Consider the following 17025-nt stretch of genomic DNA (forward strand, 5'->3'; position numbering starts at 1 on the left):
AGGACCAATCGCAGCTCCCCTGAGTGGCTGTTGGTCCAGGAAAGGTTACGTAACGCCTACCGGACCGGAAGTTTCTGACCGGAGGGGGCCGGCAGGCGGAAAAAGGAGAGGGAAGGTCATCTCACCCAGCGCTTTCCTGTCCCATCCTCCCTCCTCGCCACGCCTCTCTCCCTGTGCCCCACCTCTCCAGTCCCCGCCCCGCTCCCGCCCCTACACAACCTTCCGCACCCCGCCTTGTCTCCTGCGCCCCGCCCCCATCCAAATATTCCCTTCCACCCCTGCTTTGCACCTGCCCTGGCATCTGCATCCTTGAGGAAAGCCAGGACCCCTCGACTTGACGCCTCTTCCCAGTTTTGCAGGTGTGTATTTCGCTTTTATTTCATGTTTAAACGGCTACGGAGACTTGTCACAGTGCTTTTATTTAATGCAAATACAAGCGATCATTTGTTTTATGAAGCTGTTTCCTTAAATAAAATAAAACAGAAAAAGAAGTGGGTAAGATTAATTTGAATTTTCCTGGAGGTGATTTTTAATGTTAGTAACTTGATTATTTGAAACTTGATTTATTTGAATTCGTGGTTGCAAAAACATCAAGTTCAGCTTTCCAAGTACACCGACTTTACCAACAGCACAAACAAGTGACATTCACCAGCAGACCAGACACATCAGTAGTAACCCATCGTCTCACAGACAGGAAAGGAGACCGAAGAGACAAAATTACTCGCAATTCACTTATCTCCAGAGAGACTGAGCTGAAACGCTGGTCCTGAACCCAGCCATCCTCCTGCAAAACGCATGCCCCACGGAGGCACCGAAGTGTGAGTCCATCACGACTCCACTGAATGTAGAATATGTAGAATTTTGATTCTCAATTTCGATTCCAGTTTCAGTACTTGTTGGTTTATGAGACATATTTTTCCATTTAGAACTGTTAGTATTAAATAAATATCTACTCAGTAATCACAGCTCACCATAGCAAAAGCGATCTAAATGAGACAGTGCTCTGAGGGCTACTGGGACAGCATTGTCACACCATCTGACTACTTCTGGTTCCATTTGCACTGATGATGAACAAATTTAAGTAAGAAATGGCAGCCTTTTCAAAGGATGGACAGAGGTTTGTAGTGTCAAATGTAGTGGAGACTTAAGGAAACCACGAATATGTGGAGTCTTCCTTTGGTAGTCAGTTTTGTTTTTTCTGGGTTAGGATTCTGTACAGTCATGGCAGCCAGTATAACACAGGCTCTGTGACTGAGAATTGACTTTCCTACATGATATTATCAGGACTCCCTCGGACCAGTCAGCTAGCATGTATGCCTAACATAGCAGAGATAATGCTGGGGGCCATTAAAGACAGCCCTTGGAAAGAGGTTTTCAATTTTTCATTCACAAAGCAAATCAAGCATCCTAATTGCTACAACAGGGCTGGAAAGCTCAGCTCCTACTAGCCTGCAAGCCCTTTCTCTCTGCTTCCTTGTGTGACCTTCACCTCTGTTACAGGAACAGCTTGGCTGCTTCCTCTAGTTCACTCATGTTCAAAGAACTCATGGCAGGCAGTGGTAACCATGGCAACGAAGGCCATAAATTCCTGGAAGTCACATTCGCCATCTCCATCGTTGTCCAGTGTTTCCATGACTTTGTCCACAACCTCCTGCTCTTTGATTTCCTAAGAGAGATCAGTCACCCAGCTTGTTTTTAAATGAAATTCAAGGCCATCAAAACATGATTATAAGTTGGCTGGTTTTAAAAATCTGTATCAGAAACAACCTAAGATATAAAATGCAAAATACCAGAAAGATTTCTCCTATGACCGGGGAACAGTTGGCCGGGGGTGTGTACCTCTCTACCTTACTTTTGGTCCAGTGGAACCTGGGCTACTTGTAAAGGCTGAATGGAACAACCAAGATCTGAAAACCTGCGGGTTGTTACCACTATACTTAAAACACCCCGAAAAGAAGAACAGCATGTCAGTCAGCCAGAGCATATTATAGGAAAATGTCTTGAAAGAAAAAATGAACTTTTGGTTCCCCTAAATTTTTCAGTTTCTATGTGTGGAAGTTCCTAAAGTGAAGGCTTCTATGGACTTTTATGTTTTGGAAATGGTTTTTTGTTTGCTTGTTTGCTGAAGCCACTCTTAGGAGCATGCCCTAAATTTGTTAACCCCATGTATTCTTTTTGCCACTTGAGTTGCTTTCTAGGTGTCATGGAACTTTTCCTGACAGTTCTACCCAGCACAGAAGCCAAGCGAATGGTTACAAAGCCTCTGAGGAACAAACACGGTACAGGGCTGTACACAGGTGGAAAGAAGGTGGCACTGAGCATGGAAGACGGGCATGAATGCAGGTTGTTTAGAATAACCAATCTCCAGTGCAGCATTGCTAGGCCTGAATAAGTCAGGTGTAATGATCAGTGGCTGCCTTCAATCTCAAACGTGTGAAAGACTTGAGATTCCGGTCAGGGTTGGGCAGGACCTCTAAACATGGACTAAAAGATAGATAGATGGTAGCAGTGTGTTATTTTAATTACATTATAGGTTTGCCTCCAAACCAAAATTACCTTGATAAAACCAGGCCAACAAATGTTCATGATACTTTGGTAAACTACCCTTGAATTACTTACCTTTTATAAGTTGTGGCTACCACATGTTAATCTTTTTCTATATTTTAAAGTAAATAAATAATAATAGCAGTTACTAGTTACTGAGCTTTCATTATATGTTAAGCACCTGAAAAAGACTGTGTCATTTCAGCTTTACAACAATCCTTTTTAGAAGGCAGAATTGGTAGGATCAGATAACCAAACATGTGAGTGAGGCAGCTGCCACCTGGACTTGAATATCCCAGAAACCAGTCCCAGAATCAGACTAGAGGGTGCCTCCCCTACCACACCTTGAACCTGCAGATCACTTCTTTTGCTCTGGTGGTGCCATTCACAGCATTGGGATGTTTGGGTGGGAGTGGGGCAGGAGAACCCTGGCAAACCTGCAGATAATGGATGCTGCCCTGCTGCTGGAACCTGGGGCTTGCCCTGCACTGAGAGGCTCAGCTGGCTGGGAGGGCAGCTCCCTGTCACCATCACTGTGCCCCAGAGCCCTGCCCTAGTGCTCTGGTACCTTCCCCAGAATTAGCTCCTGGCCAGACATTAGTGCACTGGTTCATTGGCTGGCCTTTTCCCCTGTGTGTGATTGGTCACTTCAGTGACCTTTGTTCTGGGCACAAAGGGAAGGACAGGTACCAGGTAGATGGCAGTTCATTGCCTTGAAAGCACAAGACTGATGTGCAGTAGAGACGATGGGTGGCTGATCCAAGGGCAGGAGCTGGTGGGTAGGGACGTGAGTCCTCGATGAGGTTCCTGGACATCTTTTCACCACAGGCCAGTGGGGCCTGCGTGGGGCCCTCATGCAGCTTCCTAAGTTAGGGTCCTAACCTGAAGCCGCTTCCTCTCCAACCTCCCTTATTTCATGAAGCCCTCTGCTAGCCCCCAGGTCTCCAGTGGGTGCAGGGCCCTCATTCCCTCAGTCAGGAAGGTTGTGGCCCTTCCCTGACATGCCAGCCTGGGGCTCTCAGAAGCAGAGACCATGTCCCTGGGCCTGGGCCTCTCCCAGTATTGAACACGAGAGTGGTCAGTAAATGTTTGCTGTGTGAACGGCATCTTTATCACTATGGGGGATGCTAAACATTTAGCTAAGCTAAAATAATCCTTTTCCCCAAAACAAAACTTATCTTCAACATCTTTCCTATATGCACCCTGGTCTATGATAAGTCACGATCTATTTTCCATCCATTGCGCCATCACTGCTGTAAATCCTTAGATTATTCAGAGAAAAGTCAGCATTGTTTGGAATCTGTACTTTTGCCTTTGAGGCAGCAGTTTTTCCTTGATGCTCCTACTATACACAAAACAAATGAAAATGCAGACAGTGGGGCCCAGCTAAGCTAGCCTCCATAATGAAGGTTCAGTCGTGCAAACAAGTTCTCAGAAGCAACCTAGGAGTCTAGAAACAGACCTGGAACCCCCTTCATGGCTGCTTGGAAGAGTCAGTGCACAGGTGGTTTTATAAGTGGCGAGGAGAATGCGTAAACTGTCGATCTGAAAAAGCAAGACTCACCTCTAAAAAATGGGAAAGCTCATTGTTGATGAGCTCCTTGAGTTCAGATTTCTTCAGCTTGTGCTTGTCGCCCTCCCTTCCGGAATACTGATGGAACACATCGATGAGGGCCACCATGGCCTTCTCCAGCTCAGACATCCTAGGGGCCCACAGAGGAGAGAGGCCTTCTCACGCTTTTTGCCTTGTGTTACATCGGACAGTTAACATGTTACCTACACAGACCTCAACCCAGAGGAGGGGGCTGGGCCAGCCTTGGTGCATCTCCCATGTCAGGCTTAGAGCAGGGCATTCTGGGAACTCGCTCAGTTGTCACCATTCTCCCAGGCCCCTTTTAGATCCACTCTTCTCCCTCCCCCTTCCCTTCTCTGTTCCTGTCGGCCACCTTGACAGCTTCCCAGGCCCTCTGGCTTCTCTGGTTGGCTTTGGCCAATGGGAAACTTCAGCAAAAATATGGCAGCAGAGCAGTGAGGGGGTGCTGGGATTGATCCCCGTCTCCTCCCTTGGGCCACCATCTGCCCTGGCAGGGCTTCAAATCGGTAACAGAACAGGTGAGCAGAGCATCAGCTGCAAGCTGTTAGATTCAACCAGAAAGAAGTAAGGTGACTAGGAGCCAAATGAGGGTACAAACATCAATAGTATTTTTATATTCTTTCAATAAACAATTGGAAGACAGGAGGAGAATTCCATTCATTCAGTCGCACTTACACATTACTAAGAATAAGTTTAGTATGAAAAGTGCAGTTCCTTCCAAAAGATTTTAAGGATCATAAAATGTAGGAATTTGCTTTTCTTTGAATTAATATATAAGTTGAACTCATTTAAATATAAATCTTTACTGGAAAAATAAATACAATAGAATTGCCACAATTAAAAAAAAAAACAAAAAGATTAATGAAAGTTACTTTGACCAACCAGAAGCAAAAACGTATTTTCAGGCTATACAGTTAAGCTGGTTCTGCTACAGGAATGGACTCGTGCAGCAGGTGCCACTGCCAGGTATTAACCTAGTGCCCACGGAGGTGTTGCCTCCAGTGAATGGGGGAAACGCCGCTTATTCACTAATAAGTGCTTCTGTGCAGTTGTCAAAGTCAGAAACGTTCTGCTTCCCTCCACCTTATACCATGGCCTGTAAACTGAAGAAATACCTCCTCAATCCTGGGGATTAAGCACATTTTACAAAGGAGAGTTTTTCAGTTGTTTCATAAATCTGAGACATTCAGGAGAAATTTACCAACTTTTGACCTTGAATTCTTATTAAAGAATCTTAGCACTATAATAGTTAAAAATAAATAAAAGAATTACATCAAATTGTTGAAAAATCATTTCCATGTTGAATGTGTCACATCTTAAAAATAACTTGGAATAAAATATTTAAAATTTTATTTATTTCTGACTTCCTAAGGGAAAGAGCATTGAGGATGTTTGTCTTGGCCTGATCTTTGCTAAAGTCATGCTATTAATTATCAGTATACTTTGTTTTACTCTTAAGTCCCTAATAATCGGATATATCATATGTAGATAAAACAATTCAGATGGATTAAAATCTTTAACATTTGCACCCTGCCTGGTCTGGCTCAGTGCGTTGAGCGCCAGTTCGATTCCCAGTCAGAGTATGTGCCTGGGTTGCAGCCAGGTCCCTGGTTGGGGGAGTGCAAGAGGCAACCAATTGATGTTTCTCTCACACATCAGTGTTTTTCTCCCTATCTTTCTCTCTTCCTTCCACTCCCTCTAAAACTAAATAAAGTCTTTAAAAAAAATCTTTAACATTTTCTTTCCTGTCCTTTGCACTCGTTTCAATTATTGATATATATGTTTAAAGAAACAAAATAAGCCCTAGCCGGGTAGCTCTATTGGTTGGAGCATTGTCCTAATACGCCAGGGTTGCAGGTTTAATGCCAGATCAGGACACATACAAGAAGCAACCAATAAATGCATAAACAAGTGGAACGACAAATCGATGTCTCCCTCTCCCTCTTCTCTCTCTCTCAAGTCAATTAAAAAAAGAAAAGAAAAAACTTTTATAGTATCCTGATGCTTCTCAAAGTCCATGATTTGGGGAAAAGGAAGGTAAATCATTATTATTTTATTTATGAAATATGATTAGAGAGATTTTTAAAAGAAAAAGCATAAAACCTTCATATGTTTTAAAACTCCATAAAATGTGATTTTCTTCATAACCATACTAGAATAAAAAATTTTTCTTGTTAAATTCTTTCCTTTCACTAAGAAACAACTGATGGTTTAAAGCTCATCTTTTAAGAGAAATGGAAATCAAATATCTATGTTTCCTGTTCACTCCATTCTGTCAATGTTATTCCTGCATCAATTGGCTTCTTATTTCTGCATTAATCTTTTTATGTCAAAAACAGAACTTTTGGGCTTTAACTTCTTAGAAGGACACACCACACATGATGTGATGGTCCCTTGAGAAAATCTAAGACCGGTAACAGTTAAACCCACCATAAGCCCTGATTTGTTTGACCTGATTTCTAATATACTTGTAAAGTCGTCTCAGTTGTCATGGAATTTCTGAGTGGTGTCCAGAGGACCCTGACATCTCCCTTTGAGGGAAAATGGAACACTGAGAAGCAGTCACGTGCCCGGTGCCAGGACAGGAGCAAGGAAGAGAAAACATTGATTTGTAAGACAGAGCTAAACTAGTATCAGGTCGCCTACCATTCTCAGTCCTGAAGAAGCAAAAACCCTCCTCTTCAGAAAGGGAAGAATCAATATTTGTAGTACTCCTGGGGAAATGTCAGCAATCACCTCTGAGCCCCAGACCTGAGGTTTCTCTGATTTAATAAAAACATGGGAAAAATGAACCTCTAGGTACCAAGGCTGAGGCAGTCATGTCCACAACGCGTTAGTGAGATCCATACTTCTGAAATGCTGCAATTATCCTAAAGGGGCTTATAAACTACCACCCAGTTCCCCAGCCCACCCTCTGGACCCCCTGCCCCCTTCCCAAAAAAGAACAGGTTTTCCCCCCTCACGTTGTGATCTTGCTTGCTCTTGGTGGTCACCTCCTGGCTGCAGCGTCCTGAGCGGCAGGAGAGGTGGGCAGGGGCAGCCTTTTATTCCTTCCCCTGGGCGTGGGCTCATCCTGCAGTCCCACTGCAGGTCCAGGCAGCCAATGGGGGCTGAGGGCCGAGTGGGGGTGGCTGGGGCAGCCAGGCCTGCACACAGGGCTGCATTGACCAGGCTGCCACCCGGGGACCGCACTTGGGCCAAGGAAGAAAACGGCCTGTGGGGCAGGAAGTGAGGAGTCAGCTTTTTGTACTATTTTTAATTTATACATGAATATTAATGTTCTTCTACAAGCAAGGTTGGGGGTGGGAAGAGTAGAGAGCCGGATTAATTGATTCAAACAAAGCAAATGTTCAGCCAAGAACGCGAAGCGTCCAAGTGCAGGCTGGCCCACGCTGTTTTCCAGCGGAGAGGCCTCTGACTCTCCTGTCTTCAGCTCCCCCAGTCTAGTCCCCAGCAGCAGGCAGGATGCCCGTGGACATCTGGACCTGAGCTAAGCAGGGCTGACTCGAGGAGCAACTGAGCTCAGCACCTGTGACGACTGACATGTCTGGTAAAATAGATACTTGGTGCATTTAGGGGAAATCCTGTTAAATATGACTGAGGGCACATGCTGGGCACTCCCTGAGCCCTCCTCCTTCACCCCAGGACAAATGGTTGCAGACTTTCAGACCTGGACAGTGCTTTTGGACATGTCCTGTCCAAGTACTCTTTTCTCCAAAGGTACAGGTTCTGTGCCTCACTGAGACTGAAGGCCGCACAGCTAGCCACAGGGAAGCCAGGCCCAGCCTCCCTGCCGCCCGTCTTCAATGGCACCTTACCTGAGATGTTTCCAAAGAGAAATTCCAAACCCAAAAAACATGAGCTCCAAAGTCATCAAAAGGTGCCTGAACCAGGATCAGGGCCCTTTTGACTCAGGTTCACAGATGTCTGTGGACACACTCGTTCAGTGGTCATCTGTTTTACTGGGAACTTCTTGTCTGTTCAACACCCAGAAGTGTGGCCTGGAAATAGCACAGGGCTGTGAGCCTTGGCACCTGAGTTGTCCCTGCCTGGACGTCCCCCCAACCCCTGGCCTGTTTCTTATAGCCGTTAACTGTGGGAGAAAAAACATGAGTCCGATTTCCAGGGGAGTGTGCAGGATATGCTGGTACCACCCTGAAATGGACAGATGCAGCACTCGGGCCCCACTGAAGGCGACCCTGTAAACGGTGGTGAAGGGAGGTCTTCTCAGGGGCTGAACGTGGAGCAGCACATTGGGTTGTCCACTATGTCTGGAGCGAGAAGTGGCCAGTATATGGATGTATATTAATTCAAGAGAGGCTCCTAATATTTGGTTCACAACTTGGAAGGAGCAGGATTGGAGACTTGGCTCTGGACAAGGCACGTGGATGGGCCTCCGAATGAGCACAGTACGAATACACTGTGTTCCCGGCGAATGACCATCAACAGGCACACACTGCAGAAGAGGCTCTGAATTATCAGGTGGGATGTGATGGGCCCTCTGGGTGTCAGAGCTAGACAGTACCCTAGACATGTCTTGTCCAACTTCTCTGTTCAGCCAGCTCTGACTGCCACTACTCCTGGCCTCACTCAGTGTGTCCGTGAGTGAAGTGACCAAGTGGCAGGCTTGGATGCGTGCCTGTGCTCAGCATCATGGCTTTCCCCTCACCAGAGCTGACCTGGCTGCTGTTGCTGCTGGGTGCCTGCCTGAGCTGCCAGCAGCCAAGTCCAACGTTGAGTCCTGTGGTCACCAGCCAGATGCCTGGGGGCAGGTCGATTACACTGGACCTCTTCCATCATAGAAGGGGCAGAGATCTGTTCTCACTGGAACAGACATATATTCTGGGTATGGACTCGACTTCCCTGTCTGTCCCGCTTCTGCCAGCACCAACATCCATGACATCACAAAAGCTGTATTCACTGTAATGGCCTTCTGGACAGCATTGCATGTAATCAAGAAACTCATTTCAATCAAAGGAAGTGCAGCAAGGGACGCAGGCCCATGAAATTAAGTCATTTTATCACACATTCCATAACTCAGAAGTGGCTGACCCAGTTGAAAGGTGGAATAGCTTCCTGAAGAGTCGGTTATGGTGCCAGATGGGAGGTACCATCCTGAAAGGGTGGGGTTCTACATTCCAGGATACAATATATACTTTGAATCAGGGGGCATAATGTGGTGTTATGTCCCTACAGCCAGAAGGCTTCTCTCACTAGTACACTGAATAACCTACTTGCAGAAATTTTGTTTCTTGTCCTGGAAACTTTGGGATGGTTTGGAGATCTTGGTCTCCAGAGGCGAATGCTTCCACCAGGTGTCATTGCAATGATCCTGGTTTGGAGATCTTGGTCTCCAGAGGGGAATGCTTCCACCAGGTGTCATTGCAATGATCCCACTGAATTGGAGGCTGAGACTGCCACCTGGCCACTTGGGGCTCCTTATGCCTCTGAACCAACAGGCAAAAAAAAGGGTTAATCTACTGGCTTGACGATTGATCCCAATTGTCAAGGGGGATGTTGGGTTGTTACAGCACAATGGAGACGAGGAGGTCTATGGTGGCCGGGGCATCTGGGCAACTGGGGCATCTCTTCATACTTTCATGACCGGTGGTAAAGGTTAATGAAAAATAACAGCATCCAAAATAAATAAATAAATAAATAAAAGTAAATAAATAAATAAAAATATAGCAAGACTGTTGAAGACTCAGGTCCTTCAGAAATGAAGCTTTGGGTGACTCGACCCACCAAGGAACCCAGAGCAGGTTCTTGCTGAGGGCCAGCAAGATACGGAATGGACAGTTGAGGAAGGAAGCCATGATGTTACCTACCTGCATAAACGAGGACTGGAACAGCTTTGCACGTGTTTTGCTTGATATATACATGTGTTTATTTACTAACCATTTTTTCTTTTCCTCCATTTTTATTTTATAAACAAGTTGTTGAAGGTTAGCATTTCAGTTTAATCTTTAGGCAACTGAATTTTCAGTGGAATTATAACTGAATTTGAGGAGTAAGTACAGTGATGGGTACATGACTGTTGGAACTGTGTGCCGTCTCATTTGGGGAAGAATTTTTTCACTTGTCACAAAGATGGCTGCGTCTTTTTAGGGAGAAATATAGACTTATTCAGTTGTTGTAAGGGAGTCTAAATGTGTGTAGAATGTTGCTCACAGATACTGGGTTGCCAGAGGGTGGACTGTGCCCCCTGTAGATTTATTGCTTCTCAGGTCTGATTCTCTGCTTCAGCACCTGCAAGGCATTCATGGGCTGGACTCTCTAATCGCAGCCCCTTCCGGTGAGCATGATGTCAAGTTCGGTAGTGAGGGTGTTAAAAGGGGCAAGGGGCTTCCTTCCATGTTTTGCTTTGTCTCGCTCCTTCTTCACAGCCCTTCACAGCCTCTGGTGGTGCTCTGCTCCAGCCACCTGTCCAGAGAGGGTGGCTCATGGTGACCTTGCAGCCAGGCCTGGGCCCGGTGGCCATTTCACCCTGGTTCTCCTGCCAGACACAGAACACTCCAGGACTTGCATTCACATCAGCTCCCCACTCTCTCTGCGTGTCCACCCACCAGCCTCAGCCTGCCTGGGCCCTGGAGCTTGTTTCTCACGACCTTCCTGGTGTGGTCACTGCAAAGCCCACGCCCACATTCACAGCTGCACCGCAGCCCTCTCTGTGCACCCACCCCCAGCCTTGGCTCACTTGTGCTCTCTAGGGTAGTGTCAAGAACTGTGAAGGGCTGCACTTCCACCCTGCTTGCAAGCTAACCAGTTGGTTATGTTCTTATTTCACTGATGCTGGCAGGAGGCTCGAGGTTCCTGGGCCAGAGTTTGCTCACAGAAGACCCAGTGGCCAGATCTCCATGTTTGCGTTGGTTCCTCTTGTCCATGGCTGGGAGGCAGATGGGCCTGGATGAGGGTGCACATGCAGGGCGTGTGTCCCAGGAGGGCACGCTGGGCTGGGGGTGTTGCTGCTTCCACACCAAGCAGTGATGAAGCTGCCCTTTGTCCTCCTTCCTCAGGGTTGCTCCCTGCAACAGCCTTGAGCGCTAGCCTGGGTAAAGCGCGGCAAGGGCCTCGTCTCTTCGGCATTCCTGGGCAGCGATGCGCAGGACACCGGGGCCATGGCGACTTCCTGTTCCAGCAGGCTTTCCTGCTGCCCCCACCTGCGGACCAGCTCTGGCCTGGGCAGACGGCACACTTCTCCCAACATGGTATGAGGCCCAGGCTTGGGGAGGGGGTCCCCCTTCTGAGTCTGTTTCCTCCATGGTTATTCTCTCTCAGCCACAGTCTGCTCTGTAGATTTCTCTGTGTAGTTACTGTCTGGTCGCAGTTTCATAATTCTTTATGTTAAACTTGCCCTGTTTAAATTACTGTGTGGTTTCTGTCTCTTGACCCAGATGACACATTAAGCAACAAGAAAAATAAAAGGGTTTATTAATTTTTTTACTACTCTTTTGTTTGTCTAAAATGATTTCAAAATAAAACACTTAGTCCTGGCTGGGTGGCTCGATTGGTTGGAGCATCATCCTGTACACCGAAGGTTGCCATTCCCATCCCTGGTCGGGGCGTGTACAGGAAGCAGCTGATTAATGTTTCTCTCTCACGTCAGTGTTTCTTTCTCTCTCCCATCCTCTCTCTCTAAAATCAATAATAAAATAAATATACTTGGGTGAAGATTACAATAATAATAATGAAAACGTTAAAAAAATTAAAAATATACTATATGAAAAATGTGAACTTAGCAGCAGGAACAAGATGGAAGTAATCAATAGTGCTAATGCCTGAAATCAACAGTTATTTTTTTAATACAGTGATCCCTCACTTATCGCGGGTATTACATTCTAGACCCTCCTGCGACAGGTGAAAATCCGCGAAGTAGCTACCTTACATTTATTTTAGTATTTACTGTACAGTAGTACTGCAAAATCCCACAATATAGCAAAACTTCCACGATAAATAATTAAATATAATATTTTAAAAAATCCTGTGATACAGTGAGGCCACTCAGAGTGAACCACGATATAGAGAGGGACTACTGTATATAAAATCCCCAAACTGACATACTGATTTTTTTTTTTTTAACCAACAGAACACTTTTGACACCAAATGTGTGGTTTTTTTCCTTACATCGACCAATTTTCCTACACCTGCAGGTGTCCTACAATTTAGTACAATTCTGATGCCATCTACCTGGAGTTAGGCAGACCCCACAGGTTAGGGGCTCAGTCCCACAAGACTGCACCCACTTGATATTAATTGCAAGTCCCAGGTCACATGTACTTCTGATTGATTGCCTATAAATTGAGGGTTCCCATCACCCCCTCCTCAGGTTCAGTAATTTGCTAGAACGGCTCACAGAACTCAGGGAACCAGCTTATTTACTATTACTGGTTTATAATAAAGACTATAACGCGGGAACAGCCAAACGGAAGAGTTGCGTGGGGTCAGGTATGGGGAAGGGAGTGCGGAGCGTCTGTGCTCTCGGGGCGCATCACTCTCCCAGCACCTTCACCACATGTTCACCAACCTGGAGGTTCTCTGAACCCCAATCTTTTGGGGTTTTATGGCAGTTAATTACATAGGCACAACTGATTAAATCACTGGCCATTGCTGAGTAACTCACCCCTGAGTTTGGGGTTGGGGCTGAAAGATCCAACCCCCTAATGGCAAGGTTGGTTTCCTCAATGACCAGACTGCATCCTGAAGCTCTCTAGGGGCCTACAAAGCCACCTCATTAGCATACTCTCAGGTGTGGTTAAAAGGGGCCCATTGGGAGTCAGAGAAGATACCCCTCTCACCTCATCACCCAGGGAATTCCAGGGTTTTAGAAGCTGTGTGCCAGGAACCAGGACCAAGACCAAATATATATTTGTTATCATATCACAATATCACATGATGTAATAAGACATTGTAAGTATAAATAGCCCACCTGGAAATGCATATGTATTACTGCCCAAATAATAAAAAAGCTTAGGGAGACAGAAAACCGACAGAGGCTGGCTGTTGGATAGCAATCACTACCTGACTATGAGTGACCCTTGAAGAAAGGTGTCTACTGTGAATGACACTGGACCAACTCCTCTGGCTTTGCCGTCTCTGTAGCCAAGAGCTTCTGCTTCGTTAGTGTTCATGGCAGAAATGTCCAGTATTTCCATCTGCAAAACTGGATGGAGATGACGGAGGCGCAGACCTTCCCGTCTAGGCCGCAGATGCTGTCAATGCCAAAGGCACCCCGTGTGGCCTAATGCTAAAGGTCTGCTGAGCGGTTGGCTCCAGGGAGCAGTTCAGCATTGGTCATGGTAGGGAAGGGGTCCACTTCCCAGGCAGGAGTGCCTTCTCCATGCAGGCAGTGGGCACAAAGCTTCTGCCTAGGTCTTCTCCCGCCACTTAGAGGCTCCTTCTCCCTTCCACCCACCCTTCATCTATTCAGCAAACCTGTGGCCCCAGTGAATTCAGTAAGCAGACCTAAGTCTCCTTGCTGGGTCTGTTCACGGGGCAGGAAGAGCCATTCTGGCTTGAGTTTTCCTAGAGGAAAAGGCCTTGGGCAGTAACATTGTTCTCCGCACAAAGGACAGTGCCATCCGCCACCAAGCTGCTCACGAGGTTGGTTACAGTGACCCATGCCCATTGAGAGTAAAGGACGCCTGTGTTCTAAATTGACGTGGGAGAAGGGACAAAGACTTATGTTGTAGGAATTGCAAGTGTGGAGGCGATGAGAATTAATTGCCTTTCCTGTTCTAAAGAAGGCTGCTACCAGCCACAGGTGGCCAGGGGCGGGGGCTTGAGGCTGGAGTGATGGGGCTGGGTTCAAATCCTACCTCTGTGGAGAGACCTTCAGCAAATGACTTAACCTTTCGCAGCCTCAGTGACAGCAGAAAAGGAGTACCCCTCAGAGGACTGTTGGAAGAGTAAGTGAAATTTTGCACACACGCACACATGCGTAAAATGCCTAATGCACTTAATTAACGGTCATTATTGTCATAAAATGTACTATTCTTGTCTATCAAAAGATTCTGGACCTGTCAGGTGAACTTCTGGTACAGAAAACAGACAAAGCAAAGCAAAGCAAAGAACAGGACAGAGATTTCTCTCTGAGAGAGCATATGAGGGTCCAAAAGTGCAGAATGAACTCACTGGCTAATTCAGGGTACTTTGAGTCCAGCAGGCCCAGTTGGGAAATTGTGATAGCGTATGTGTGTTTTGTGAGTATCATATTTTATTATTTTTATACCACATCAAATTCCATGAATCCATTTGGTTTCTAACCAGTCGTTCTAAAATTGCTGCTCCCTTCCAGAAGGGCAGCCCAGCGTGAGCGGAGCTGCTGGGGTTTGCTTTGGATCCATGGCAACGTTAGGGCCAGTTGAAACAACAGTGCTTTTGTTTTTGTTTTCGAACTTTTTCTTCTTCTTTTTTAATTTTGAGAAGGAACTGGAGCTGGGAGCGCAGCGAGCACACTTTCCTCTGCCTTGCTTTGTGTGTGTGAGGCTTCTTGCCCACGGAACTGCGTCTCCACGAAATGTGAGAGGAGGTGCTGAACTGATGCCAGGAAAGGACATCAAAAAGAAAATCGCGTTTTCCCCTCTGGTGGAACTCTGTCACAGACATTTGTTCGAGTATATTTTTTATAACTTTTAAGTACTCTTGGAAATTTGCCATAAAATCATATCAGGTTTGAAGTTTAAAAGAATCACTATATTAGCCTCTTTGGTTTTTTACTCAATGGGAACATTTTAAAATTTACTCTGTCGTCATTACACATTTTTATAATTTTGTCCCCTGATGGGCCCAGAATAGTATTCAACCACATTAAGCTAAATGGACAATAACAAAAACCTAATCAATTGATTGTTAAAATTATTTAATGAGGACTCATACACTGATTTTAAAAATGTTTCTGTGAGACTGAACCATCTCCAATAAGAATTATCCAGGAAGTGGGAATGAGTTAATTATTTTGAGATTTAAAGAATGTTTGAATGTACCAAAGAAAATAGAGAATATGAAAGATAAGGACGTATAAATCAGGGAGCCAAATTCCTAGTAGTATATAATTTTATAGCTTCCTTTCTAATAGTTATTCCTTTTATGTATTTGTTGCCTTTCTTGCCTCATTGTGCTGGTCAGGATTTCCTCTTGTTGTGTATTGGTTTGTTATGATTTCAGATCTACTTGTTATGGCTTAATGAAGTTGTTCTGCTCTAAGGGCAAATGTATTTACATGGGAGGTTGTATCAGGATGATGTCAAGTGACTATGATGTAATGACTATTTAAACTTGAACACCAAGAGTCTGAGAGGACTTACCGAGAGTGTTCGGTCTGGGCAAGGCTACTTTTTGCTGATCTAAACAGCTCTCTGAATACCTTGGGCCAGGCTATTCTCTGCTGGCAGTGATGAAAACTGTGCAGCGGCCCATGAAGGAGAGCACCTTGCCTGCCAACTCCGGCACCTTGGTTCCACTAGCATCATATTCTAGTGACAGGGACTTTCAATGAGCGCTGGTAGCTGGACATCGGCTGTTTGTATGCTGGCTAAGCCGACTCTTCCGAGAACCAACTCAACTCAGAAAGGTCCACCTCAACTAAATTTGGACTTAATTTCTTTCATCTCCCCTTTGCCTGGAACAATAGTATAATTAACCTATCATTGGTTTGGCGTATGCTTGTATTTCTGTATCAGCTTATTAAAAGATATTATCCCATATGACATTGGCTTGGGAGATATTATTGTAAGTTATAATTCCAGCAGTGAACTTACGTTTAATAAATTATTGGCAAAGACACTCTCAGTCTCTGAGCATAATTTTGCCGCAAACACCTATAAAATGTTGCATAGAAGTGGTGAAAGTGGATACATATGCATTATTTCTAATAAAAGCTTTCAATATAACATCTTTAAGGATGATTTTAGTGATAGGGTTTTTGACAGATGCCTTTTAACAGATAGGAGGTGTTCTTGTCAAATCCTTTTTCTTTTTTTGAAATGATTATATATTTTTATCCTTTATTCTGTTAATATGGTGAATTACATTAATTTTATCAGTATATATTGTTAGGATTGATTTACTAATGTTTTGTTAAGGGTTTTTGCATCTATTTTTATGAGGGATATTACTCTGTAATTTTTTTCTTCTATGTCAGGTATTTGTATTAGAATTATGTTTGCCTCATAAAACAAATTGGGAAGTATCCGTCCCCTATTTTCTTAAAATTTTGTTTAATATTGGTATTATTTCTGGCTCATACATTTGATGGAGTTCACCACTGAAACCATTTGGGGCTAGAATTTTCTTTATGGTAAGGTTTAAAAAAACAAATTTATTAAATAATATAAATATATGTTATATAAACATTTGGTCATGATATGCAATCAATTTATATTATTGTTGTATTATTTTTGCTAACATTTTATAGCAGTATTATTCTGGCTGCATAGAACCAGTTAGGAAGCATTTCAGTTTTCTCTGTTTTCTGGAAGAATTTGTATAATCTTGGTATTATTTTCTCCTTATATGTTTGGAAGCATTTACTAGTGATGCCACCTAGGCCCAGAGCATTCTTCATAAGGTTTTAAATTATGAAATAAATTCCTTTAATAGATAATAGAACTATACAGATTTTCTAAATATTCTTGTTCAGTTTTGGTAATTTGTGTTTTTCAAGAAATTCATGGAATTTAACTTGTCAGGCATGTTTGACAAGAGTTTTGTAATATGTTTATCCTTTAAAAAGTTACAGAACCTGCAGTGAATTCGTTTTTTGTTCCTCATATTGTTACTTCGTGTTCCTTTAATTTATTTTTTAAAGACTTTGTGTTTTAGAGAGGGAAAGAGAAACACAATGTGAGGGAAACAGCCATAGCCTCTTGCACGCCCCCAGCTGGGGACCT

At 44.6% G+C, this 17025-nt stretch overlaps 1 protein-coding gene and 1 long non-coding RNA gene across 2 annotated transcripts; one reads left to right on the forward strand and one right to left on the reverse strand.

Annotated features, from left to right (window-relative positions):
* Positions 1 to 247: 247 nt before the first annotated feature.
* Positions 248 to 11581, forward strand: LOC150020680 (uncharacterized). Its single transcript, XR_016510425.1, has 2 exons — positions 248 to 359; positions 10938 to 11581. It is a non-coding gene; the product is annotated as an uncharacterized LOC150020680 (long non-coding RNA).
* Positions 402 to 7185, reverse strand: S100B (S100 calcium binding protein B). Its single transcript, XM_090272537.1, has 3 exons — positions 7102 to 7185; positions 4109 to 4247; positions 402 to 1666 (listed from the first exon to the last, which is right to left on the reverse strand). Exons 2-3 carry the CDS (start codon positions 4244 to 4246, stop codon positions 1526 to 1528), a joined length of 279 nt encoding a protein of 92 aa, XP_090128663.1. The 5' UTR covers position 4247; positions 7102 to 7185; the 3' UTR covers positions 402 to 1525.
* Positions 11582 to 17025: the final 5444 nt, after the last annotated feature.

Source organism: Furipterus horrens, unplaced genomic scaffold (genome assembly GCF_987537825.1).
Source record: "Furipterus horrens unplaced genomic scaffold, mFurHor1.1.pri manual_scaffold_1, whole genome shotgun sequence".
Classification (NCBI taxonomy): Eukaryota; Metazoa; Chordata; class Mammalia; order Chiroptera; family Furipteridae; genus Furipterus; species Furipterus horrens.